The 27,490-nt window shown below is 53.9% G+C and overlaps 1 protein-coding gene across 3 annotated transcripts in view; it reads right to left on the minus strand.

The window, feature by feature from the left end:
* The window catches only part of ANKS3 (ankyrin repeat and sterile alpha motif domain containing 3), a 71,910-nt gene that overhangs the window by 25,230 nt on the left and 19,190 nt on the right, over positions 1-27,490 (minus strand). For all 3 annotated transcript variants that reach the window (XM_076053715.1, XM_032977207.2, XM_032977208.2), the window contains 8 exons: positions 27,002-27,123; positions 26,668-26,749; positions 23,812-23,953; positions 21,612-21,737; positions 17,334-17,447; positions 13,104-13,210; positions 6,914-7,195; positions 2,845-2,969 (listed from right to left, as the gene is read on the minus strand). In XM_076053715.1, the coding sequence (XP_075909830.1) occupies positions 2,845-2,969; positions 6,914-7,195; positions 13,104-13,210; positions 17,334-17,447; positions 21,612-21,737; positions 23,812-23,953; positions 26,668-26,749; positions 27,002-27,123 (1,100 nt within the window). The remainder of the gene's footprint in view (positions 1-2,844; positions 2,970-6,913; positions 7,196-13,103; positions 13,211-17,333; positions 17,448-21,611; positions 21,738-23,811; positions 23,954-26,667; positions 26,750-27,001; positions 27,124-27,490) is intronic.

The following is a 27,490-nucleotide window of genomic DNA, read 5'->3' on the forward strand; positions in this document are numbered from 1 at the left end:
CTCCCAGCAGTGCTTTAGTCAAAGGTAATTGTGGCATATTGGATAGTCCTACCATGAACACATTAACCAGGCCTGACATGTCACACGTGTACAATATTTTTGGGATTGCCCGCACCGCCATATACCCCGCAGGGTCTTGTTTTGTTGGTAAAAAGTGGTATACCCCGCGGGTTATATGCGGGTAAATACGGTAAAACCAAAACCAACATTTCATAGCCGTAAACCCCTTATCAGTGTCCTACCTTATCAGACTTATTCGTCACCCCATGCCCCTTATAAATCTTAACGCTCATCCCAAAAGGTCCCATTAGAATGGAGAAACACAAACAAATATACACTCACCACTAGTACACACAGCACTAGTACACTCATCACTAGTACACTCACCACTAGTACACTCACCACTAGTACACTCACCACTACCAAACTCACCACTAGTACACTCACCACTAGTACACTCACCACTAGTACACTCACCACTACCACACTCACCACTAACACACTCACCACCTGTACACTCACTACTATCACACTCACCACTAGTACACTCACCACTACCACACTCACCACTAGTACACTCACCACTAGTACACTCACCACTACTACACTCACCACTAGTACACTCACCACCACTACACTCACCACTAGTACACTCACCACTACCACACTCACCACTAGTACACTTACCACTACCACACTCACCACTAGTACACTCACCACTAGTACACTCACCACTACTACACTCACCAATAGTACACTCATCACTAGTACACTCATCACTAGTACACTCACCACTACCACACTCACCACTACCACACTCACCACTACCACACTCACCACTAGTACACTCACCACTACCACACTCACCACTAGTACACTCACCACTAGTACACTCACCACTACTACACTCACCAATAGTACACTCATCACTAGTACACTCACCACTACCACACTCACCACTAGTACACTCACCACTACCACACTCACCACTACCACACTCACCACTAATACACTCACCACCTGTACACTCACCACTACCACACTCACCACTAGTACACTCACCACTACCACACTCACCACTAGTACACTCACCACTAGTACACTCACCACTAGTACACTCACCACTACTACACTCACCACTAGTACACTCACCACCACTACACTCACCACTAGTACACTCACCACTACCACACTCACCACTAGTACACTCACCACTAGTACACTCACCACTACCACACTCACCACTAACACACTCACCACCTGTACACTCACTACTACCACACTCACCACTAGTACACTCACCACTAGTACACTCACCACTAGTACACTCACCACTACTACACTCACCACTACTACACTCACCAATAGTACACTCACCACCACTACACTCACCACTAGTACACTCACCACTACCACACTCACCACTAGTACACTCACCACTAGTACACTCACCACTACCACACTCACCACTACCACACTCACCACTAATACACTCACCACCTGTACACTCACCACTACCACACTCACCACTAGTACACTCACCACTACCACACTCACCACTAGTACACTCACCACTAGTACACTCACCACTACTACACTCACCACTAATACACTCACCACCACTACACTCACCACTAGTACACTCACCACTACCACACTCACCACTACACTCACCACTAGTACACTCACCACTAGTACACTCACCACTCACCACTAGTACACTCACCACTAGTACACTCATCACTACACTCACCACCACACTCACCACTCACCACTAGTACTCTCACCACTAGTACACTCATCACTACACTCACCACCACACTCACCACTACACTCACCACTAGTATACTCACCACTACCACACTCACTACACTTACCACCACAACTACACTCACCACTACACTCACCACTAGTACTCACCACCACAACACTCACCACTAGTACACTCACCACCACTCACCACTAGTACACTCACCACTAGTACACTCACCACTACCACACTCACCACTAGTACACTAACCACTACCTCACTCACCACCACTACTACACTCACCACCAGTACACTCACCACCAGTACACTCACCACTACACACTCACCACTACACTCACCACTAGTACACTCACCACTAGCACACTCAACACTAGCACACTCACCAATAGCACACTCACCACTAGCACACTCACCACTACTACACTCAACACGAGTACACTCACCACTACACTCATCACTACACTCACCACTACCACACTCACTACTACACTCACCACTAGTACACTCACCACTAGTACACTCACCACTACCACACTCACCACTACACTCACCACTAACACACTCACCACTACACTCACCACTAGTACACTCACCAATAGTACACTCACTAGACTCACTACCACACTCACCACTACACTCACCACTACTCACCTATCAACCCCATTATCAGTGCCCTACTTCACCACAGACCAATTGAGACCTCATTGGTCACCCCGTGGTGCTCCTTACAAATCTCAACGTTCATCCTACAAAGTCCCATCACGAGGGATGAACACTACCAAATAGACACAGTGTATTATTATTATCATCATCATTATTTGTGTTTGCCCGTATTAAAACGGCTGTTCGCCGCATGGACAAGGGGTAACACCGGCATGTCTTGACAACGGTGTGCAGCATTTACAACGTTTATAGCGTCGTCACAATCACGTCGTCAATTACAGCAACAACAACAACGACAACAACGACCTTCATCAGGGGATTCGCCGGAACCCTGGGGACGTCGAGGTGGGGGGGGGGGGGGGGGGTGGAGGGGGTGGGGGGGGCTGGGGGGGGGGGGTCCTGGACCGTACCCGATGCCGACCTCCTTGAGGTCCGTCTCCGTGAGCGTGAGGAAGACGCGCAGGTCCACGTCCTGCTGAGCGAACACGCTGGCATACTTGCCGCAACCAATCTCCCGCAGCAGCTCCGCCAGGTCCTGCGGCGGCAGCGGCGGCGACAGTGGCAGCAGTAGCAGCAGCAGCAGTAGTATTAGTAGTAGCAGTAGCAGCAGTAGTAGTAGTAGCAGTAGTAGTAGTGGTAGCAGTTGTAGCATTAGCAGTAGAAGCAGCATTAGTAGTAGTAGTAGCATTAGTAGTAGCAGCAGCAGTAGTAGTAGCATTAGTAGTAGCAGCAGCAGTAGTAGTAGTAGCAGCAGCAGTAGTAGCAGTAGCAGCAGTAGTAGTAGTAGCAGTAGTAGTAGTGGTAGCAGTTGTAGCATTAGCAGTAGAAGCAGCATTAGTAGTAGTAGTAGCATTAGTAGTAGCAGCAGCAGTAGTAGTAGCATTAGTAGTAGCAGCAGCAGTAGTAGTAGTAGCAGCAGCAGTAGTAGTAGTAGCAGTAGTAGCAGTAGCAGCAGTAGTAGTAGCAGCAGTAGCAGCAGTAGCAGCAGTAGTAGTAGCAGTAGTAGCAGTAGCATTAGTAGTAGTAGCATTAGTAGCAGCAGTAGTAGCATTAGTAGTAGTAGCATTAGTAGTAGTGGTAGTAGCATTAGCAGTAGTAGTAGCAGTAGTGGTAGCAGTAGTGGTAGCAGTTGTAGCAGCAGTAGTGGTAGCAGTTGTAGCATTAGCAGCAGTAGTACCAGTAGTAGCATTAGTAGTAATTGTAGCATTAGCAGTAGTAGTAGCAGCATTAGCAGTAGTAGTAGCAGTAGTAGTTGTAGCATTAGCAGCAGTAGTAGTAGCAGCAGTAGCAGCAATAGTAGTAGCATTAGCAGCAGTAGTAGCAGCAGTAGTAGTAGTAGCAGTAGTAGCAGTAGTAGTAGCAGTAGGAGTTGTAGTAGTAGCAGCAGTAGCAGTAGTAGCAGTAGTAGTAGCAGTTGTAGCATTAGTAGGAGCAGTAGCAGCAGTAGTAGTAGCAACAGTAATAGCGTTAGCAGTAGTTGTAGCATTAGCAGTAGTAGTAGCAGCAGTAGTAGTAGTAGCAGCAGTAGTAGCAGCATTAGTAGCAGCAGTAGCAGCAGTAGTAGTAGCAGCAGTAGTAGTAGGAGCAGTAGTAGAAGCAGCAGTAGTAGCATTAGCAGCAGCAGTAGCAGCAGTAGTAGTAGCAGCAATAGTAGTAGCAGCAGTAGTAGCAGTAGCAGCAGTAGTAGTAGCAGCAGTAGTAGCAGTAGTAGTAGCATTAGCAGTAGTAGCAGTAGTAGCAGCATTAGCAGTAGTAGTAGCAGCAGTAGTAGTAGTAGCAATAGTAGTAGCAGCAGTAGTAGTAGCAGCAGTAGTAGTATTAGCAGCAGTAGTAGCAGCAGTAGCATTAGCAGTAGTAGCATCAGCAGTAGTAGCAGCAGTAGTAGCAGCAGTAGCAATAGTAGTAGCAGCAGTAGCAGTAGTAGCAGCAGTAGTAATAGTAGCAGCAGTAGTAGCAGTAGCAGCATTAGCAGTAGTAGTAGTAGCAGTAGTCGTAGTAGCAGTAGTAGCAGCATTAGCAGTAGTAGTAGCAGCAGCAGTAGTAGTAGCAATAGTAGTAGCAGCAGTAGTAGCAGTAGTAGTAGCAGCAGTGGTAGCAGCAGTAGTAGCAGTAGCATCAGCAGTAGTAGCAGCAGTAATAGCAGCAGTAGTAGTAGCAGCAGTAGTAGCAGTAGCAGCAGTAGTAGCAGCAGTAGTAGCAGCAGTAGTAGCAGCAGCAGTAGTAGCAGTAGTAGCAGCAGCAGTAGTAGCAGTAGCAGCAGTAGTAGCAGCAATAGTAGTATCAGCAGTAGTAGCAGCAGTAGTAGTAGCAGCATTAGTAGCAGCAGTAGTAGCAGCAGTAGCAGCAGTAGTAGTAGCAGTAGCAGCAGTAGTAGCAGCAGTAGTAGTAGCAGTAGCAGCAGTAGTAGCAGCAGTAGTAGTAGCAGTAGCAGCAGTAGTAGCAGCAGTAGTAGTAGCAGTAGCAGCAATAGTAACAGCAGTAGTAGCAGCAGCAGCAGTAGTAGCAGCAGTAGTAGCAGCAGTAGTAGTAGCAGTAGCAGCAGTAGTAGTAGTAGCAGCAGTAGTAGCAGTAGCAGCATTAGTAGTAGTAGCAGCAGTAGTAGCAGTAGCAGCAGTAGTAGTAGTAGTAGCAGCAGTAGTAGCAGCAGTAGTAGCAGCAGTAGTAGTAGCAGTAGCAGCAGTAGTAGTAGTAGCAGTAGTAGTAGCAGTAGCAGCAGTAGTAGTAGTAGCAGCAGCAGTAGTAGCAGCAGTAGTAGCAGCAGTAGTAGTAGCAGTAGCAGCAGCAGTAGTAGCAGCAGTAGTAGTAGCAGTAGTAGCAGCAGTAGTAGTAGCAGTAGTAGCAGCAGTAGCAGTAGTAGTAGCAGTAGCAGCAGCAGTAGTAGTAGCAGTAGCAGCAGTAGTGAGACCCCCCAGGTCACGTGATTCACCGTGTGACCCCCCCCCCACGCGAGTCACCGTGTGACCCCCCCCCACGTCACGTGAGTCACCGTGTGACCCCCCAGGTCACGTGATTCACCGTGTGACCCCCCACCACGTCACGTGAGTCACCGTGTGACCCCCCAGGTCACGTGATTCACTGTGTGACCCCCCCCCCACGCGAGTCACCGTGTGACCCTCCCCCACGTCACGTGAGTCACCGTGTGACCCCCCAGGTCACGTGATTCACCGTGTGACCCCCCACCACGTCACGTGAGTCACCGTGTGACCCCCCACGTGACGTGAGTCACCGTGTGACCCCCCCCCACGTCACGTGAGTCACCGTGTGACCCCCCAGGTCACGTGATTCACCGTGTGACCCCCCACCACGTCACGTGAGTCACCCTGTGACCCCCCACGTCACGTGATTCACCGTGTGACCCTCCCCCACGTCACGTGAGTCACCGTGTGAGCCCCCAGGTCACGTGATTCACCGTGTGACCCTCCCCCACGTCACGTGAGTCACCGTGTGAGCCCCCAGGTCACGTGAGTCACCGTGTGAGCCCCCAGGTCACGTGATTCACCGTGTGACCCCCCCCCACGTCACGTGAGTCACCCTGTGACCCCCCACGTCACGTGATTCACCGTGTGACCCCCCCCCACGTCACGTGAGTCACCGTATGACCCCCCCCCCACGTCACGTGATTCACCGTGTGACCCCCCCCCAGCTCACGGCCACTACCGAAGATCAAGGATCCCCACCTCCCCGTGTAGCTTTAACAGACTGTTGGGGAAAGAGCTGTTAGCAAGTAGCAGAGCCTACGAAGGCCGGCACTGTGGCACACGAAAGGGGGGGTGGATGGGCCAGCGACCACATCCGCCCGGCCACCTTTGTCTCCCCAGTGGCGATGTTTGCTACGCACCACACCCAGGTACTCATTTGAGGGTGAGTCAACGTAGAGGAGGCCCTGGAACGGTTTAGAGATAATCGTCACGGGGTTCACAATCCCTGCGCGTCAACTTTACCTACACGCAAAGACAAGATCCCCCGTGTAGCCTTTGACAGACTGCTGGGGCAAGTGCTGTTAGCGTGCAGCACCATGTATGACACACAGACAAAGGCAAAGATCCCCCGTGTAGCCTTCAACAGACTGCTGGGGCAAGTGCTGTTAGCGAGCAGCAGCACCTGTGAAGGCTGGCAAGGCACACGAGGGGGTGGGTGGCCAGCAACCACGCCCGCCCGGCCGCCTTTGTCTCCCCGGCGGCGATGTTTACTACACACCGCACCAAGTACTAATTTGAGGCTGAGTCGACCCAGAGGAGGCCCAGGACCCGGTTTTAGATCATCGTCACCGGTGCTGCTGCGCTGCGAACGGGAATCCAACTCGGCTAGCCGGGTTCGTGGTGCAGCGTCACGCTAACCGCTAACACTCCCCTCCACCACCACCACCACCACCACACCGGTGGCGGTGGTGGTGTGGTGGTGGTGGTGGAGGGGAGCGTCGTTTAACAAACCGCTCAACGGTGACGACCGCGCTCGCCTGCCCGCCACGCGCTCGCCTACCTTGGGGCCCGGCCCTCTCGCTGCCGCGGCCGGCCGTGCCGCCGTGCCGGGCTGGCCGTCCCCTACGGCGGGCCGGCCGGGTGCAATGGCGGGAGCGGCGGCGGGAGCAGCGGCGGCCTTGCCAGCCGCCGTTTCCGGCCGCGGGGCTGCGGCCGCGGCCGTCGGCCCGGATGCCGAGGCGGTGAGCTTGCCGGCTGGCCTGGCGGACCTCTCGCCGACGACGCCGACGACGTTCCTCCGGTTCTCCACAGGCTGCCGCTCGGCCGTGCCGCTGTCCGAGTCCTGGGGGCGGGGAGTGGAGGCAGCGTGAGCTGAGCGAGCGATGGGCGGGGGGGCGGGGGGGCTCAGAGGGACGGCAGACGCCAGGCGTGGCGGCGGTGCGGTGGTGGTGTGTGGTGGTGTGTGGTGGTGGTGTGTGGTGGTGTGTGGTGGTGGTGGTGTGTGGTGTGTGGTGGTGGTGTGTGGTGGTAGTGTGTGGTGTGTGGTGTGTGGTGTGTGGTGTGTGGTGGTGGTGTGTGGTGGTGGTGGTGGTGTGTGGTGGTGGTGTGTGGTGGTGGTGGTGGTGTGTGGTGGTGGTGTGTGGTAGTGTGTGGTGGTGGTGGTGTGTGGTGGTGGTGGTGTGTGGTGGTGGTGGTGGTGGTGTGTGGTGGTGGTATGTGGTGGTGTGTGGTGGTGGTGTGTGGTGGTGGTGTGTGGTGGTGGTGTGTGGTGGTAGTGTGTGGTGTGTGGTGTGTGGTGTGTGGTGTGTGGTGGTGGTGTGTGGTGGTGGTGGTGGTGTGTGGTGGTGGTGTGTGGTAGTGTGTGGTGGTGGTGGTGTGTGGTGGTGGTGGTGTGTGGTGGTGGTATGTGGTGGTGTGTGGTGGTGGTGTGTGGTGGTGGTGTGTGGTGGTGGTGTGTGGTGGTGGTGTGTGGTAGTGTGTGGTGGTGGTGTGTGGTGGTGGTGTGTGGTGGTGTGTGGTGGTGGTGTGTGGTGGTGGTGGTGTGCGGTGGTGGTGTGCGGTGGTGTGGTGGTGGTGGTGTGTGGTGGTGGTGTGTGGTGGTGGTGTGTAGTGGTGTGTGGTGGTGTGTGGTGGTGGTGGTATGTGGTGGTGTGCGGTGGTGGTGGTGTGTGGTGGTGTGTGGTGGTGGTGTGTGGTGGTGGTGTGTGGTGGTGTGTGGTGGTGGTGGTGTGTGGTGGTGTGTGGTGGTGTGTGGTGGTGGTGTGTGGTGGTGTGCGGTGGTATGTGGTGGTGGTGTGTGGTGGTGTGTGGTGGTGGTGTGTGGTGGTGGTGTGTGGTGGTGGTGTGTGGTGGTGGTGTGTGGTGGTGGTGGTGTGTGGTGGTGGTGTGTGGTGGTGGTGTGTTGTGGTGGTGGTGTGTGGTGGTGTGTGGTGGTGGTGTGTGGTGGTGTGTGGTGGTGGTGGTGTGTGGTGGTGGTGTGTGGTGGTGTGGTGTGTGGTGGTGTGTGGTGGTGGTGGTGGTGGTGTGTGGTGGTGGTGTGTGGTGGTGGTGTGTGGTGGTGGTGTGTGGTGGTGGTGTGTGGTGGTGGTGTGTGGTGTGTGGTGTGTGGTGGTGGTGGTGGTGTGTGGTGGTGTGCGGTGGTGGTGGTGTGTGGTGGTGGTGTGTGGTGGTGGTGGTGTGTGGTGGTGTGTGGTGGTGGTGTGTGGTGGTGTGCGGTGGTATGTGGTGGTGGTGTGTGGTGGTGTGTGGGGTGTGGTGGTGGTGTGTGGTGGTGTGTGGTGGTGGTGGTGTGTGGTGGTGGTGGTGTGTGGTGGTGGTGTGTGGTGGTGGTGTGTGGTGGTGGTGGTGTGTGGTGGTGGTGTGTAGTGGTGGTGGTGTGTGGTGGTGGTGTGTGGTGGTGGTGTGTGGTGGTGGTGTGTGGTGGTGGTGTGTGGTGGTGGTGTGTGGTGGTGGTGGTGTGTGGTGGTGGTGTGTGGTGTGTGGTGGTGGTGTGTGGTGGTGGTGGTGGTATGTGGTGGTGGTGTGTGGTGGTGTGTGGTGGTGGGGTGCGGTGGTGGTGGTGTGTGGTGGTGGTGTGTGGTGGGTGGTGGTGTGTGGTGGTGTGCGGTTGTGTGTGGTGGTGTGTGGTGGTGGTGTGTGGTGGTGTGTGGTGGTGTGTGGTGGTGGTGTGTGGTGTGTGGTGGTGGTGTTTGGTGGTGGTGGTGTGTGGTGGTGGTGTGTGGTGGTGGTGTGTGGTGGTGGTGTGTGGTGGTGGTGTGTGGTGGTGGTGTGTGGTGGTGGTGGTGTGTGGTGGTGGTGTGTGGTGTGTGGTGGTGGTGTGTGGTGGTGGTGTGTGGTGTGTGGTGGTGGTGTTTGGTGGTGGTGGTGTGTGGTGGTGGTGTGTGGTGGTGTGTGGTGGTGGGGTGCGGTGGTGGTGGTGGTGTGTGGTGGTGGTGTGTGGTGGGTGGTGGTGTGTGGTGGTGTGCGGTGGTGTGTGGTGGTGGTGGTGGTATGTGGTGGTGGTGTGTGGTGGTGTGTGGTGGTGGGGTGCGGTGGTGGTGGTGGTGTGTGGTGGTGGTGTGTGGTGGTGGTGGTGTGTGGTGGTGTGTGGTGGTGGTGTGTGGTGGTGGTGGTGTGTGGTGGTGTGTGGTGGTGTGTGGTGGTGGTGGTGTGTGGTGGTGGTGGTGTGTGGTGGTGTGTGGTGTGGTGGTGTGTGGTGGTGTGTGGTGTGGTGGTGGTGGTGGTGGTGTGTGGTGGTGGTGTGTAGTGGTGGTGTGTAGTGGTGTGGTGGTGCGGTGGTGGTGGTGTGTGGGTTGGCAGCGGAGCTGCGCTATCAACCCGGCGAGTTTAATTGGCGGAGGAGCCCATCCGCACGCTCACCCAATCATTCACCCCCACCCACCCACCTGCTCACTCACTCAGCTCACCCACCTACGCTAGCATGTCGGTGTCTGATATACAGGGGGGTGGTGGTGTGGAGTCTGCTAGGGGGCTAGAGTGGTGATGTGGAGTCTGCTAGGGGGCTAGAGTAGTGATGTGGAGTCTGCTAGAGTGGTGATGTGGAGTCTGCTAGAGTGGTGATGTGGAGTCTGCTAGAGTGGTGATGTGGAGTCTGCTAGAGTGGTGATGTGGAGTCTGCTAGGGTGGTGATGTGGAGTCTGCTAGGGTGGTGGTGTGGAGTCTGATAGAGTGGTGATGTGGAGTCTGATAGTGGTGATGTGGAGTCTGATAGAGTGGTGATGTGGAGTCTGATAGAGTGGTGGTGTGGAGTCTGCTAGAGTGGTGGTGTGGAGTCTGATAGAGTGGTGGTGTGGAGTCTGCTAGAGTGGTGATGTGGAGTCTGATAGAGTGGTGATGTGGAGTCTGCTAGAGTGGTGATGTGGAGTCTGCTAGGGTGGTGATGTGGAGTCTGCTAGAGTGGTGATGTGGAGTCTGATAGTGGTGATGTGGAGTCTGATAGAGTGGTGATGTGGAGTCTGATAGTGGTGATGTGGAGTCTGATAGTGGTGATGTGGAGTCTGCTAGAGTGGTGATGTGGAGTCTGCTAGGGTGGTGATGTGGAGTCTGCTAGGGTGGTGGTGTGGAGTCTGATAGAGTGGTGATGTGGAGTCTGCTAGAGTGGTGATGTGGAGTCTGCTAGGGTGGTGATGTGGAGTCTGCTAGGGTGGTGATGTGGAGTCTGCTAGAGTGGTGGTGTGGAGTCTGCTAGGGTGGTGATGTGGAGTCTGCTAGAGTGGTGATGTGGAGTCTGATAGGGTGGTGATGTGGAGTCTGCTAGGGAGCTAGAGTGGTGATGTGGAGTCTGTTAGGGTGGTGGTGTGGAGTCTGCTAGAGTGGTGATGTGGAGTCTGATAGTGGTGGGGTGGAGTCCGCTAGGGAGCTAGGGTGGTGGTGTGGAGTCTGATAGAGTGGTGGTGTGGAGTCTGATAGAGTGGTGATGTGGAGTCTGCTAGAGTGGTGATTTGGAGTCTGCTAGAGTGGTGATGTGGAGTCTGCTAGAGTGGTGATGTGGAGTCTGCTAGAGTGGTGGTGTGGAGTCTGCTAGAGTGGTGATGTGGAGTCTGCTAGGGTGGTGATGTGGAGTCTGCTAGAGTGGTGGTGTGGAGTCTGATAGGGGGTGAGAGTGGTGGTGTGGAGTCTGATAGGGGGTGAGAGTGGTGGTGTGGAGTCTGCTAGAGTGGTGGTGTGGAGTCTGCTAGGGGGCTAGAGTGGTGATGTGGAGTCTGATAGGGTGGTGATGTGGAGTCTGCTAGAGTGGTGGTGTGGAGTCTGATAGGGGGTGAGAGTGGTGGTGTGGAGTCTGATAGGGGGTGAGAGTGGTGGTGTGGAGTCTGCTAGAGTGGTGGTGTGGAGTCTGCTAGGGGGCTAGAGTGGTGATGTGGAGTCTGATAGGGGGTGAGAGTGGTGATGTGGAGTCTGCTAGGGTGGTGATGTGGAGTCTGATAGAGTGGTGATGTGGAGTCTGATAGAGTGGTGATGTGGAGTCTGCTAGGGTGGTGATGTGGAGTCTGATAGGGGGCTAGAGTGGTGATGTGGAGTCTGATAGGGTGGTGGTGTGGAGTCTGATAGAGTGGTGATGTGGAGTCTGATAGAGTGGTGATGTGGAGTCTGCTAGGGTGGTGATGTGGAGTCTGATAGGGGGCTAGAGTGGTGATGTGGAGTCCGCTAGGGTGGTGGTGTGGAGTCTGCTAGGGTGGTGATGTGGAGTCTGCTAGGGTGGTGATGTGGAGTCTGCTAGGGTGGTGATGTGGAGTCCGCTAGAGTGGTGATGTGGAGTCTGCTAGGGTGGTGGTGTGGAGTCTGATAGTGGTGGTGTGGAGTCTGCTAGGGGGCTAGGGTGGTGATGTGGAGTCTGATAGAGTGGTGGTGTGGAGTCTGATAGTGGTGGTGTGGAGTCTGCTAGAGTGGTGATGTGGAGTCTGCTAGGGTGGTGATGTGGAGTCTGCTAGGGTGGTGGTGTGGAGTCTGCTAGGGTGGTGATGTGGAGTCTGCTAGGGTGGTGATGTGGAGTCTGCTAGAGTGGTGGTGTGGAGTCTGCTAGTGGTGGGGTGGAGTCTGATAGAGTGGTGGTGTGGAGTCTGCTAGAGTGGTGGTGTGGAGTCTGCTAGAGTGGTGATGTGGAGTCTGATAGTGGTGGTGTGGAGTCTGCTAGAGTGGTGATGTGGAGTCTGCTAGAGTGGTGGTGTGGAGTCTGCTAGAGTGGTGATGTGGAGTCTGCTAGAGTGGTGGTGTGGAGTCTGCTAGAGTGGTGATGTGGAGTCTGATAGAGTGGTGGTGTGGAGTCTGCTAGAGTGGTGGTGTGGAGTCTGATAGAGTGGTGATGTGGAGTCTGCTAGGGTGGTGATGTGGAGTCTGATAGGGTGGTGATGTGGAGTCTGATAGAGTGGTGATGTGGAGTCTGATAGTGGTGGTGATGTGGAGTCTGATAGAGTGGTGATGTGGAGTCTGCTAGGGTGGTGGTGTGGAGTCTGATAGTGGTGGTGGTGTGGAGTCTGCTAGAGTGGTGATGTGGAGTCTGCTAGAGTGGTGGTGTGGAGTCTGATAGAGTGGTGATGTGGAGTCTGCTAGGGTGGTGATGTGGAGTCTGCTAGAGTGGTGATGTGGAGTCTGCTAGGGTGGTGATGTGGAGTCTGATAGGGTGGTGATGTGGAGTCTGATAGAGTGGTGGTGTGGAGTCTGCTAGAGTGGTGGTGTGGAGTCTGCTAGAGTGGTGATGTGGAGTCTGATAGTGGTGGTGTGGAGTCTGCTAGTGGTGGGGTGGAGTCTGATAGAGTGGTGATGTGGAGTCTGCTAGAGTGGTGATGTGGAGTCTGCTAGAGTGGTGGTGTGGAGTCTGATAGAGTGGTGATGTGGAGTCTGCTAGGGTGGTGATGTGGAGTCTGCTAGAGTGGTGATGTGGAGTCTGCTAGGGTGGTGATGTGGAGTCTGCTAGAGTGGTGATGTGGAGTCTGCTAGAGTGGTGATGTGGAGTCTGCTAGAGTGGTGATGTGGAGTCTGATAGGGTGGTGATGTGGAGTCTGATAGGGTGGTGATGTGGAGTCTGCTAGAGTGGTGATGTGGAGTCTGCTAGAGTGGTGATGTGGAGTCTGCTAGAGTGGTGATGTGGAGTCTGCTAGAGTGGTGATGTGGAGTCTGATAGGGTGGTGATGTGGAGTCTGATAGGGTGGTGATGTGGAGTCTGCTAGTGGTGATGTGGAGTCTGCTAGAGTGGTGATGTGGAGTCTGCTAGAGTGGTGGTGTGGAGACTGCTCGGGGTCTAGAGTCGCGATCACCTCGTTACTCTCGAGCGACCCGTCCCTGCTCAGCCCCGGCAGTCGTGCCGGCCTCTCACCGCCGCTGGGCACCGTCTCCACAGCGGTGCCGAGGAACGTCCTCTCCCCTACGGCACAGCGCGCAAGCGAGGTCCAGCGGCAGCCCCCACAATACCTCGATGCAATTTCGGGCAGCCGTGGGGCCTCCACCGGTAGGGAGATGGCGGGAGCTATCCTTGGTCTACTCTTCCACGTGCAGGAACAGGCAGGTAGCACCCACACTTTACCCCACCGCACACGACACACACCGATCGACTGTGGTGTTATCACGTCGCTGGTAGCTATCAATGCGTTTGCATCTCCGATTAGCACGGTTGGATAAGTTCAAATTGCAGACACTGCTCATGAGAGGTTTTTTTTTTGTTGGTTAGATCGCGCACATTTTTTAATGTATCGTTAAAACACCGCCACCACCCGACACAGCCAACTAGTAAGGGTTGTCACGTGAATAGACCATGGCCAATTCGTCACTAGTACAGCACTAGCGTGTAGTGTATAGTAGTGTAGTGTACAGTGTAGTGTATAGTGTAGTGTATAGTGTAATATACTAGTACAGCACTAGTGTATAGTGTAGTGTATAGTGTAGTATATGGTGTAGTGTGCAGTGTAGTGTATAGTGTAGTGTGTAGTGTATAGTAGTGTATAGTAGTGTAGTGTATAGTGTAGTGTATAGTGTAGTGTATAGTGTAGTATACTAGTACAGCACTAGTGTATAGTGTAGTGTATAGTGTAGTGTATAGTTTAGTTTGTAGTGTGTAGTGTATAGTAGTGTAGTGTATAGTGTAGTGTATAGTGTAGTGTATAGTGTAGTATACTAGTACAGCACTAGTGTATAGTGTGGTGTATAGTGTAGTGTATAGTGTAGTGTATAGTGTACTATACTAGTACAGCACTAGTGTATAGTGTAGTGTATAGTAGTGTAGTGTATAGAAGTGTAGTGTATAGTGTAGTGTATAGTGTAGTGTATAGTAGTGTAGTGTATAGAAGTGTAGTGTATAGTCTAGTGTATAGTGTAGTGTATAGTAGTGTAGTGTATAGTGTAGTATACTAGTACAGCACTAGTGTATAGTGTAGTGTATAGTGTAGTATACTAGTACAGCACTAGTGTATAGTGTAATGTATAGTGTAGTGTATAGTGTAGTATACTAGTACAGCACTAGTGTATAGTGTAGTGTATAGTGTAGTGTATAGTGTAGTATACTAGTACAGCACTAGTGTATAGTGTAGTGTATAGTGTAGTGTATAGTGTAGTATACTAGTACAGCACTAGTGTATAGTGTAGTGTGTAGTGTAGTGTATAGTGTAGTGTATAGTGTAGTATACTAGTACAGCACTAATGTATAGTGTAGTGTAAAGTTTAGTATACTAGTACAGCACTAGTGTATAGTGTAGTGTATAGTTTAGTATACTAGTACAGCACTAGTGTATAGTGTAGTGTATAGTGTAGTGTATAGTGTAGTATACTAGTACAGCACTAGTGTATAGTGTAGTGTATAGTGTAGTGTATAGTGTAGTATACTAGTACAGCACTAGTGTATAGTGTAGTGTATAGTGTAGTGTATAGTGTAGTATACTAGTACAGCACTAGTGTATAGTGTAGTGTGTAGTGTAGTGTATAGTGTAGTGTATAGTGTAGTATACTAGTACAGCACTAGTGTATAGTGTAGTGTATAGTGTAGTATACTAGTACAGCACTAATGTATAGTGTAGTGTATAGTTTAGTATACTAGTACAGCACTAGTGTATAGTGTAGTGTATAGTGTAGTATACTAGTACAGCACTAGTTTATAGTGTAGTGTATAGTATAGTATACTAGTACAGCACTAGTGTATAGTGTAGTGTATAGTGTAGTATACTAGTACAGCACTAGTGTATAGTGTAGTGTATAGTGTAGTATACTAGTACAGCACTAGTGTATAGTGTAGTGTATAGTGTAGTATACTAGTACAGCACTAGTGTATAGTGTAGTGTATAGTGTAGTATACTAGTACAGCACTAGTGTATAGTGTAGTGTATAGTGTAGTATACTAGTACAGCACTAGTGTATAGTGTAGTGTATAGTGTAGTATACTAGTACAGCACTAGTGTATAGTGTAGTGTATAGTGTAGTATACTAGTACAGCACTAGTGTATAGTGTAGTGTATAGTGTAGTATACTAGTACAGCACTAGTGTATAGTGTAGCGTATAGTGTAGTATACTAGTACAGCACTAGTGTATAGGAGTGTAGTGTATAGTGTAGTGTATAGTGTAGTGTACTAATACAGCACTAGTGTATAGTGTAGTGTATAGTGTAGTATACTAGTACAGCAATAGTGTATAGTGTAGTGTATAGTGTATAGTATAGTGTAGTATACTAGTACAGCACTAGTGTATAGTGTAGTGTATAGTGTAGTATACTAGTACAGCACTAGTGTATAGTGTAGTGTATAGTGTAGTATACTAGTACAGCACACCGGTGTGTTGGTGAGCCAAGCCACAACATTTGACGACGGGTTTTAACGACACGTTTCTACATTCACGCAATCTAACCCAAAAAAAACTCTTATGGATGATATTGGTCGCGAAAGCATACATGTTAAACTGCATACAATGCTCTATACACTACACAAAGACACAGATCCCCCGTAAAGCCTTAACAGACTGTAGGGGCAAGTGCAGTGAGCAGCACCTATGAAGGCCGACACGGTACACGAGGGGATGGGTGGCCAGCACCACGCCCGACCGCCTTTGTCTCCCCAGTGGCGATGTTTACTACACACCGCACCAGGTACTCATTTAAGGCTGAGTCGACATAGGGGAGGCCCAGAGCCGATTCAGATAATCGTCACCAGTGTTGGCCGTGAGCGGGAATCGAACTCAGGTTGCCGGGTTCATAGCGCAGCGCGCTAACCGGTACACTATCACTCCCCATAAACACTACACAATACACTATTATACACCACTACTATACACTACACAATACACTATGATACACTGCACTATAAACTACACTCCTTATACACTAAAACCATACTACTATACATCACTACTATACACTACACTATACACTCCACCATAATACTATACACTCCACGACTGTACACTACACTCGTATACACTACACTACTATACACTACACCATAATACTATACACTCCACAACTACACACTACACTATACACTACACCATAATACTATACACTCCACTACGACACACCACACTAAACACTACACCATAATACTAAACACTCCACTACTACACACTACACTATACACTACACCATCATTCTATACACTCCACAACTACACACTACACTATACACTACACCATAATACTATACACTACACTACTACACTGCACTACTATACACTACACTACTCTACACTACACCATCATACTATACACTACACTACTACACTGCACTACTATACACTACACTACTCTACACTACACCATCATACTATACACTCCACTACTACACTGCACTACTATATACTACACTATGCACTACACCACTATATTAAATAGAAAACTAATTTATTTAAAAACTGCTGTGTTTGTTTAGTTTGCTGTTCTTCCCCCGCTCCTCCGATTAGCCCAGTTGGCTTCGTTGCAACATACATGCAACACACATGCAACACACATACAATATACATACAACACACATACAACACACATACAACACACATACACATGTACTGGTTGCACAGACATTTAAGAAAGTCACCCCCACCCCCCCACCCCCTGCAACATCATTCCCACTGCCGCGCTGGGAGATGGTCTCGAACCGGTGAAGTGTGGATCACTAGTCCACCACCAACACCACCACTGCCACAACAATCACCACTAACACCACCATCAACACCACCGCCACCACCACCACCACTGCCACCACCATCAACACCACCGCCACCACCATCACCATCACCGCCACCATCACCGCCACCACCACCATTACCACCGCCACCACTGCCACCATCACCACCATCACTGCCACCATCACCACCACCACCACAACCACCACCGCCACCACCACCACCACCGCCACCACCGCCACCACCGCCACCACCACCACCACCACAACCACCACCACCACCACCACAACCACCACCACCACCACCACCACCACAACCACCACCACCACCACCACCACCACCGCCACCACCACCGCCACCAGCAGCAGTCTCCGGCGAGTGAGTGGCCCTCGTACCGCGAGCGCCCTTCCCCCGTGGCCCCCGCTGGGCTCCATCGTCACCGCTCCCCCGCTCCCTCCGCCCCCCCCCCTCCCACCAACAGCGAGCCGTGTGGGGGGGCGGCTCCAGCTCTGCACAAGGGGGGGCATGGACACAATGGGTGGGTGGGTGTGTGTGGGTGGGTGTGGGTGTGTGGGTGGGTGTGTGGGTGGGTGTGGGTGTGTGGGTGGGTGTGTGGGTGGGTGTGGGTGGGTGTGGGTGTGTGGGTGGGTGTGTGGGTGGGTGTGGGTGTGTGGGTGGGTGTGTGGGTGGGTGTGGGTGTGTGGGTGGGTGTGTGGGTGGGTGTGGGTGGATGTGGGTGGGTGTGGGTGGGTGGGTGTGTGGGTGGGTGTGGGTGGGTGTGGGTGGGTGGGTGTGGGTGGGTGGGTGTGGGTGTGGGTGGGTGGGTGGGTGTGTGTGGGTGGGTTTGGGTGGGTGTGTGTGGGTGGGTTTGGGTGGGTGTGGGTTGCGGGTTGGGGTGGGTGTGTTGGTGGTTGTGGGTGAGTGTGGGTGGGTTGGTGTGGATGGGTGAGTTGGTGTGGGTGGGTGGGTTGGTGTGGATGGGTGGGTTGGTGTGGATGGGTTGGTGTATGCATGGGTGTGTTGGTGTGTGGGTGTGGGTGGGTGGGTGTGGGTGGGTGTGGGTGGGTATGGGTGTGGGTGAGTGTGGGTGGGTGCGTTGGTGTGGATGGGTGAGTTGGTGTGGGTGGGTGGGTTGGTGTGGGTGGGTGGGTTGATGTGGGTGGGTTGGTGTGGGTGGGTGGGTTGATGTGGGTGGGTGTGTTGGTGGGTGGGTGTGGGTGGGTGTGGATGGGTGTGGGTGGGTGTGGATGGGTGTGGGTGGGTGGGTAAGTGTGGGTGTGGATGGGTGTGGGTGGATGAGTATGGGTCGGTGGGTATTTGGGTTGGTGTGGGTGGGTTGGTGTGGGTGGGTTGGTGTGGGTGGGTGGGTTGGTGTGGGTGGGTGTGGTGGTGGATGGGTGTCGGTTGGTGTGGGTGGGTGTATTGGTGGGTGGGTGTGTGGGTGGGTTGGTGTGGGTGGGTGTATTGGTGGGTGGGTGTGTTGGTGAGTGGGTGTATGGGTGGGTGAGTATGGGTCGGTGGGTATTTGGGTTGGTGTGGGTGGGTTGGTGTGGGTGGGTGTGTTGGTGGGTGGGTGTGTGGGTGGGTGTGTGGGTGGGTGTGTGGGTGGGTGTGTTGGTGGGTGTGTGGGTGGGTGTGCTGGTGGGTCCTGGCAAGGATTATTCAACATCGCCTTGCTAGGCACGCTGAGGAGAGGCTTGCGGAGCCCCAATGCGGTTTCAGGAAAGGGCGGTCCTGCACAGATACCATATTTTCTGTCCGTCTGCTACAGCAGAGGTGTAGGGAATTCCAGCAAGACCTACATCTCTGCTTTATTGACCTGGTCAAGGCCTATGATACCATCAGTAGGCCTGGGCTCTGGGTTGTTCTTCGTGCTTTTGGAGTACCTGACCCTCTGCTCACGATCATTAAGGACCTTCATGATGGTGAGCGGGCCCGGGTAAAACTACGTGGCCGGGAGTCAGAGCCATTCCCTGTACACCTTGGGGTGCGACAGGAATGTCCTCTGGCTCCCAAATTGTTTAACATCTATTTTGACCACGTAGTTCATGAAGCCTTCAATAGCTGTACTGGGGGAATCTCCATGTGGTACAGATATAATGGGAGGCTGATCGATGCCCAGGTGCGGTCAAGGGATGGCTCCCTATTGCTCAACCACGTTATGTATGCTGATGATTTGGTAATAGCTGCTCATTCAGAGGACAAGTTGGAGACACTGCTGCTGAGACTGGAGCGTGCCACTAAGAGGTGGGGCCTTACCATCAGCCCCACCAAAACTAAGCACCTGCCTGGGTATTTTGTACCATCGGACACTCCATCCCCACAACTCCCAATCGGTGATGGGGCAGTTGTGGAGAGAGTGGAGAGTTTCCCATACCTGGGCAGTGCGCTTATGACTGGCTCCAGTTTAACAGCAGAGGTCTCACTCCGAATCAGTCGAGCGGCAATATCTTTTCATCGGTTGCATAACGCTGTGTGGAAGCTACCTGGTCTGTCGCTCCGCACTAAGCTTCAGGTCTTCTCGGCCACGGTCATTCCCTCCCTTCTCTACGCTTGCGAAACGTGGACCCCCCTAATGGAACATCTTCGCCGGTTAGAAACATTTAGGCTGGCCAGCCTACGATCTCTCCTGGGTTTAACCAGACTGGATTGTGTGAGGAGCTCACAAATCCTTGAAAGATCTGGGCAAGGTCCCATCGGTGAGCTCCTCCGGCGGGGAAGGCTGCGATGGCTGGGTCATGTAGCCCGCATGCCCAGCCACCGCATGCCGAAACAGCTTTTGTTCGGCTGGATCGAGGGGGCTAGGCGGGCGCGGCACGGGCTAGAGAAGAGATGGAGTGATGTGGTACAGGAGGACGTGGAGCTGAGTGGACTTGCCGATGACTGGTACCAGCGGTGTCAAGATCGGTTTCTGTGGTGGAGGCTCGTGAAGGACGCTACTGGGCAGTTGGAGGTAGTCGCCCTCCAACAACAACGGAGGGCGGAGGAACGACGCTCAGAACAACGAGCGGAGCGCCGGGTGGCTAAAGCACAGCAGGTTGGCACAGTAGGGGGCACAGGTGGTGCATCAGCCAGTCATCTCAGTCAGTCGACCCGTGGCACCTGGGTCTGCCCCGTGCCCTCCTGCCAGCGGGCGTTCGACACTTCACATGGCCTCAGGGTGCACATAGCCTGGCACAAGCGTCGTGGTGACGTCACCGCCACTTAGTGGCGAATGGCGGTTGTTGTTGTTGTGTGTGTGTCTGTGTGTGTGTGTGAGTGTGTTTAACTCGTGGTTTCAGTCAGAGGAGGAGTTGGAGACGCTGCTGCTGAGACTGGAGCGTGCCACTAAGAGGTGGGGCCTTACCATCAGCCCCACCAAAACTAAGCACCTGCTTGGGTATTTTGTACCATCGGACACTCCACCCCCACAACTCCCAATCGGTGATGGGGCAGTTGTGGAGAGAGTGGAGAGTTTCCCATACCTGGGCAGTGTGCTTATGACTGGCTCCAGTTTAACAGCAGAGGTCTCACTCCGAATCAGTCGAGCGGCAATATCTTTTCATCGGTTGCGTAACGCTGTGTGGAAGCTACCTGGTCTGTCGCTCCGCACTAAGCTTCAGGTCTTCTCGGCCACGGTCATTCCCTCCGTTCTCTACGCTTGCGAAACGTGGACCCCCCTAATGGAACATCTTCGCCGGTTAGAAACATTTAGGCTGACCTGCCTACGATGCATCCTGGGTTTAACCAGACTGGATTGTGTGAGGAGCTCACAAATCCTTGAAAGATCTGGGCAGGGTCCCATCGGTGAGCTCCTCCGGCAGGCAAGGCTGCGATGGCTGGGTCATGTAGCCCGCATGCCCAGCCACCGCATGCCGAAACAGCTTTTGTTTGGCCGGATTGAGGGGGCTAAGCGGGCGCGGCACGGGCTAGAGAAGAGATGGAGTGATGTGGTACAGGAGGACGTGGAGCTGAGTGGACTTGCCGATGACTGGTACCAGCGGTGTCAAGATCGGCCTCTGTGGAGGAGGCTCGTGAAGGATGCTACTGGGCAGTTGGAGGCAGTCGCCCTCCGACAACAACGGAGGGCGGAGGAGCGACGCACACAACAGCGAGCGGAGCGCCGGGTGGCTAAAGCACAGCAGGTTGGCACAGTAGGGGGCACAGGTGGTGCATCAGCCAGTCATCTCAGTCAGTCGACCCGTGGCACCTGGGTCTGCCCCGTGACCTCCTGCCAGCGGGCGTTCGACACTTCACGTGGCCTCAGGGTGCACATAGCCTGGCACAAGCATCGTGGTGACGTCACCGCCACTTAGTGGCGAATGGCGGTTGTTGTTGTTGTTGTGTGAGTGTGTGAGTGCGTGCGTGTGTGTGAGTGTGTGTAAGTGTGTGTGAGTGAGTGTGAGTGTGTGTGAGTGTGTGTGTCTGTGTGTGTGTGTCTGTGTGTGTGAGTGAGTGTGTGTGAATGTGTGTAAGTGTGTGTGAATGAGTGTGAGTGTGTGTGTCTGTGTGTGTGTGTCTGTGTGTGTGTGTGTGAGTGTGTGTGAGTGTGTGTGAGTGTGTGTGTGAGTGTGTGTGAGTGTGTGTGTGTGAGTGTGTGTGTGAGTGTGTGTGAGTGAGTGTGTGTGTGAGTGTGTGTGAGTGTGATTGTGTGCGTGCGTGAGCGCCTGCGTATCCGAGTAAGCGAGCGTCACCGTCGGTGCCGATCCTGGTGAGCTGGGCCAGTGCCTGTGGCCCGTCGTGGATGCTGGGCCCTCTGCGGCCACCCGCGGTCGACCCCTCGCTCCACTCGTCCGAACTGCTCAGGTCAACTGACAGCGCTGCAACGCACCCACGACACTCCTCATTCATTCATTCATTCTCCCATCCCGGCAGTCACCGACAATCTTCATTCATTCTCCTGTCCGGGCAGTCACGACACTCTTCATTCATTCATTCCTCCGTCCTGGCAGTCACCGACACTCTTCATTCATTCCCCCATCCCGGCAGTCACCGACACTCTTCATTCACTATACACTACACTATACACTACACACTACACTATACACTACACTATACACTACACTATATACTAGTGCTGTACTAGTATACTACAGTTTAACACGTAGGCTTTCGCGACCAATATTTTTCATAATAAAGGTTTTTGGGTTAGATCGCGTTTATTTATAAATGTGTCGTAACCCTCCACCACCCGACACTGCCAATCAGCAAAAAAAGTGTCACGTTGACAAAAGACAAATAATTCACTACTTCAGCCCACCGGTGTGTTGAAGAGTCAATCCACATTTACAGTTTGAGTACGACGTTTCGCTGGTAAATACCTCCAGCATCATCGGGCAATTCGCCAGACTACACTATACACTACACTATACACTTCACTATACACTAGTGCTGTACTAGTATACTACACTATACACTACACTATACACTACACTATAAACTACACTATACACTACACTATACACTAGTGCTGTACTAGTATACTACACTATACACTACACTATACACTACACTATATACTACACTATACAAAACTGTACACTACACTATACACTACACACTACACTATACACAACACTATACACTACACTATATATTACTATACACTACACTATACACTACACTATACACTACTGTACACTACACTATAAACTACTATACACTCCACTATACACTACACTATACACTAGTGCTGTACTAGTACAGTATACTATACACTACACTATACACTACTGTACACTACACTATATACTACTATACACTACACTATACACTACACTATACACTACACTACACTATACACTACACTATACACTTCTATACACACTACAATACACACTAGACTATACACTACACTATACACTACTGTACACTACTCTATACACTACTATACACTACACTACACACTACACTACTATACACTACACTATGCACTACTGTACACTACACTATACACTACTGTACACTACACTATACACTACTATATAGTACATTATACACTACTATACACTACACACTACAATACACTACACTACTATACATTACACTACTATACACTACACTATACACTACAATCATATACACTACACACTAAACTACTATACAGTACACGACCACACACGATACTACTCTAGACACTACACTACTATACACTACACTACACACTACATAACTATACACTACACTACATTACTATACACTACACTACTCTAGACACTACACTACTATACACTACACTACACACTACATTACTATACACTACACTACATTACTATACACACTACTCTAGACACTACTATACACTACACTATACACTACATTACTATACACTACACTACATTACTATACACTACACTACTCTAGACACTACACTATACACTACACTATATACTCCACTATACACTACAATACACTACTATACAATACACACTACACTATACACTACTATACACTACACTATACACTACTATAAACTACACTACACACTACACTACACTATACACTACACACTACTAAACACTACACACTACACTATACACTACACTACACACTACACTACACTATACACTACACTATACACTACACTATACACTACACTACTACACACTACACTACTAAACACTACACACTACACTATACACTACACTACACACTACACTACACTATACACTACACTATACACTACACACTATACACTACACACTACATTACTACAAACGGCACCCACCCACAGCCTGTGGGGGTGGGTGGGGTGCCGTTAGCGGGGCTGGAGGGGGGGTTAGAGAGTTGGGGGGGGGGAGAGGGGGGATGTGAGTCCACGTGCCTCTACGCGTGGCGGTTGGCGGTTGGCGGTTGGGGGGGAGGGGGGGGAGGGGGCCAAGGCCGCTCGCTCACCAGGGGCGCGGCGCACGGAGCGGGGGTGCGGGGCCGCCACCAGCGCTGCGTCGATCATCCCCACCACCTTGGTGTGGCCGAACATCATGGCCAGGCTGCGCGCCGTCTCCCCGGAGCGGTCGGCGTCGCGCGCCCGCACGCCCTGCCGCAGCACGGACACACGCCGGGGGGTCGGGGGGGCGGGGGGGCGGTCACCCTCGCCCACCCACCCACCAAACTCACCCACCAAGCCACCCACCCACCAAACTCACCCACCAAGCCACCCACCCACCCACCGAACTCACCCACCAAGCCACCCACCCACCGAACTCACCACCAAGCCACCCACCCACCAAACTCACCCACCCACCCACCAAACTCACCCACCAAGCCACCCACCCACCCACCGAACTCACCCACCAATCCACCCACCAAGCCACCCACCCACCCACCGAACTCACCCACCGAGCCACCCACCCACCCACCGAACTCACCCACCAAGCTACCCACCAAGCCACCCACCCACCGAACTCACCCACCAAGCCACCCACCCACCCGCCGAACTCACCCACCAAGCTACCCACCAAGCCACCCACCCACCGAACTCACCCACCAATCCACCCACCAAGCCACCCACCCACCGAACTCACCCACCAATCCACCCACCAAGCCACCCACCCACCGAACTCACCCACCAAGCCACCCACCCACCCGCCGAACTCACCCACCAATCCACCCACCAAGCCACCCACCCACCGAACTCACCCACCAAGCCACCCACCCACCGAACTCACCCACCAATCCACCCACCAAGCCACCCACCCACCGAACTCACCCACCAAGCCACCCACCCACCCGCCGAACTCACCCACCAATCCACCCACCAAGCCACCCACCCACCGAACTCACCCACCAATCCACCCACCAAGCCACCCACCCACCGAACTCACCCACCAAGCCACCGAACTCACCCACCGAGCCACCCACCCACCCGCCGAACTCACCCACCAATCCACCCACCCACCGAACTCACCCACCAAGCCACCCACCCACCCACCGAACTCACCCACCAAGCCACCCACCAAGCCACCCACCCACCGAACTCACCCACCAAGCCACCCACCCACCGAACTCACCCACCAATCCACCCACCAAGCCACCCACCCACCGAACTCACCCACCAAGCCACCCACCCACCGAACTCACCCACCAATCCACCCACCAAGCCACCCACCCACCGAACTCACCCACCAAGCCACCCACCAAGCCACCCACCCACCCACCGAACTCACCCACCAATCCACCCACCAAGCCACCCACCCACCGAACTCACCCACCAAGCCACCCACCCACCGAACTCACCCACCAATCCACCCACCAAGCCACCCACCCACCGAACTCACCCACCAAGCCACCCACCCACCCGCCGAACTCACCCACCAATCCACCCACCAAGCCACCCACCCACCGAACTCACCCACCAAGCCACCCACCAAGCCACCCACCCACCCACCGAACTCACCCACCGAGCCACCCACCCACCAACCGACCAAAGCACAAACCCATCCACCCGCAAACCCACCCAAACCATAAACCAATCAACGCGTGAACCCACCCATCCACAAACCCACGAACCCAACCGCAAACCCACCCACCAACAAACCCACCCACCCACAAACCCACCCACCCACAAACCCACCCACCCACAAACCCACCCAGCCACAAACCCACCCACAAACTCACCCACCAACAAACCCACCCACAAAGCCACCCACCCACAAACCCACCAACCCACCCACCAACCCACCCACAAACCCACCCACCAACAAACCCACCCACCCACAAACCCACCCACCCACAAACCCACCCACCCACAAACCCACCAACCCACCCACCAACCCACCCACAAACCCACCCACCAACAAACCCACCCACCCAAAAACCCACCAACAAACCCACCCACCAACAAACCCACACACAAACCCACCCACCCACAAACCCACCCACCCACAAACCCACTAACCCACCCACAAACCCACCCACCCACAAACCCACTAACCCACCAACAAACTCACCCACCCACAAACCCACCCACCCACAAACCCACCCACCCACCAACCCACCAACCCACCCACAAACTCACCCACCCACAAACCCACCCACAAACCCACCCACAAACTCACCCACCAACAAACCCACTAACCCACCTACAAACCCACTAACCCACCACAAACCCACCCACCCACAAACCCACGAACCCACCCACACACCCACCAAACCACGCACAAACCCACCAACCCACCCACAAACCCACCAACCCATCCACAAACCCACTCACAAACCCACCCACCCACCAACCCACCAACCCACCCACAAACCCACCAACCCACCCACCCCGCTTTGGCATGCCTTGTGGGACGCGGACCACCATAGACACAGAGAAGGGGTTACGTGCGGTCACCCCACCCAACCACGCCGGTAGCCTTGGCAGAGAAACTTGTCAAGGGTTCAGAGCTCTTAGTGAGCTCGTGGGCATGGGCGGGTGTGGGTATGGGTGGGAATGGCTGGGCGAGTGTGGGTGGGTGGGTGTGGGTGGGTGGGTGGGTGTGGGTGGGTAAGGGTGGGCGAGTGTGGGTGGATGCGTGTGGGTGGGTGGTTTATTTGTTGGAGATCAGCAAGCGAGCGGGGGTGGCAGATGCAACCATTTGCTGTTCACGTCGCAGCCCCGGACACACGTGTGTCACGTGTGTCACGTGTCACACGTGCGTCACGTGTCACACGTGCGTCACGTGACACACGTGCGTCACGTGACGCGCGTCGATGCCGCAGCTGCCCGGCGGCCGCTGCCGGGTGCCCGTGCCGCGTCTCGGCGCTCACCTTCTTCAGCAGGTACTGGACGATGATCTCGTGGCCGGCCATCGCGGCCTCCATCAGCGGCGTGTGGCCGTAGATGGTCTCTCTGTGGGTGGTGGGGGGAGCGGGGTGGGGGAGCGGGGCGGGGGAGGGCGGGGGAGCGGCGGTGCAGCGGTTTATCGAGCGGCCGGAGCTACGAAGCCCCCCCACGGCGCAGAACCGCCGAGGGTCGCGATTCGCGCTCGGCGCGCTTGGCCGCCGAACGCCGAGCACCGGTCGTCCAAAAACCGGTCGGCCCGTGGCTCGAGGTGCGGTGAGGGGTTGGGGGGGGGCGGTGGGTGGAGCCGCCGGCTCTCACCGCACGTTGGCGTCCGCTCCGTGCTCCAGCAGCAGGCGCACCATGTGCTGGTGCCCCGTGCAGGTGCAGTGCAGCAGCGCCGGCCAGCCCCGCTTGTCCACCGCCTCCACGTCCGCCCCTCTCTGCGCACGCACGCGCAGCGGCGGCAACGCACACAGAGGCACTCAAGCGGGCGGCGACACGCAAGGAGCGTGGCGGCCGACGGGGCACGGGACGGCGGACGGGAAGCGTGGGGACGGGCGGACGGAGGGGCGGACGGACGGAGGGGCGGACAAACAGGCGGGAGGACGAACGGACGGGCGGACGGACAGGCGGACAAACGGACAGATGAACAGACAGGAGGGCGAACGGACAAATAGATGGGCGGGCGGAGGGGCGGACGGACGGAGGGACGAACGGACAGATGGACAAACAGGCGGGAGGACGAACGGACAGGCGGACGGGCGGGCGGACGGACAGGCGGACAAACGGACAGATGAACAGACAGGA

Source organism: Petromyzon marinus, chromosome 62 (genome assembly GCF_048934315.1).
Source record: "Petromyzon marinus isolate PM22_M1 ecotype Great Lakes invasive population chromosome 62, UKy_Petmar_22M1.pri1.0, whole genome shotgun sequence".
NCBI classification, from domain to species: Eukaryota; Metazoa; Chordata; class Hyperoartia; order Petromyzontiformes; family Petromyzontidae; genus Petromyzon; species Petromyzon marinus.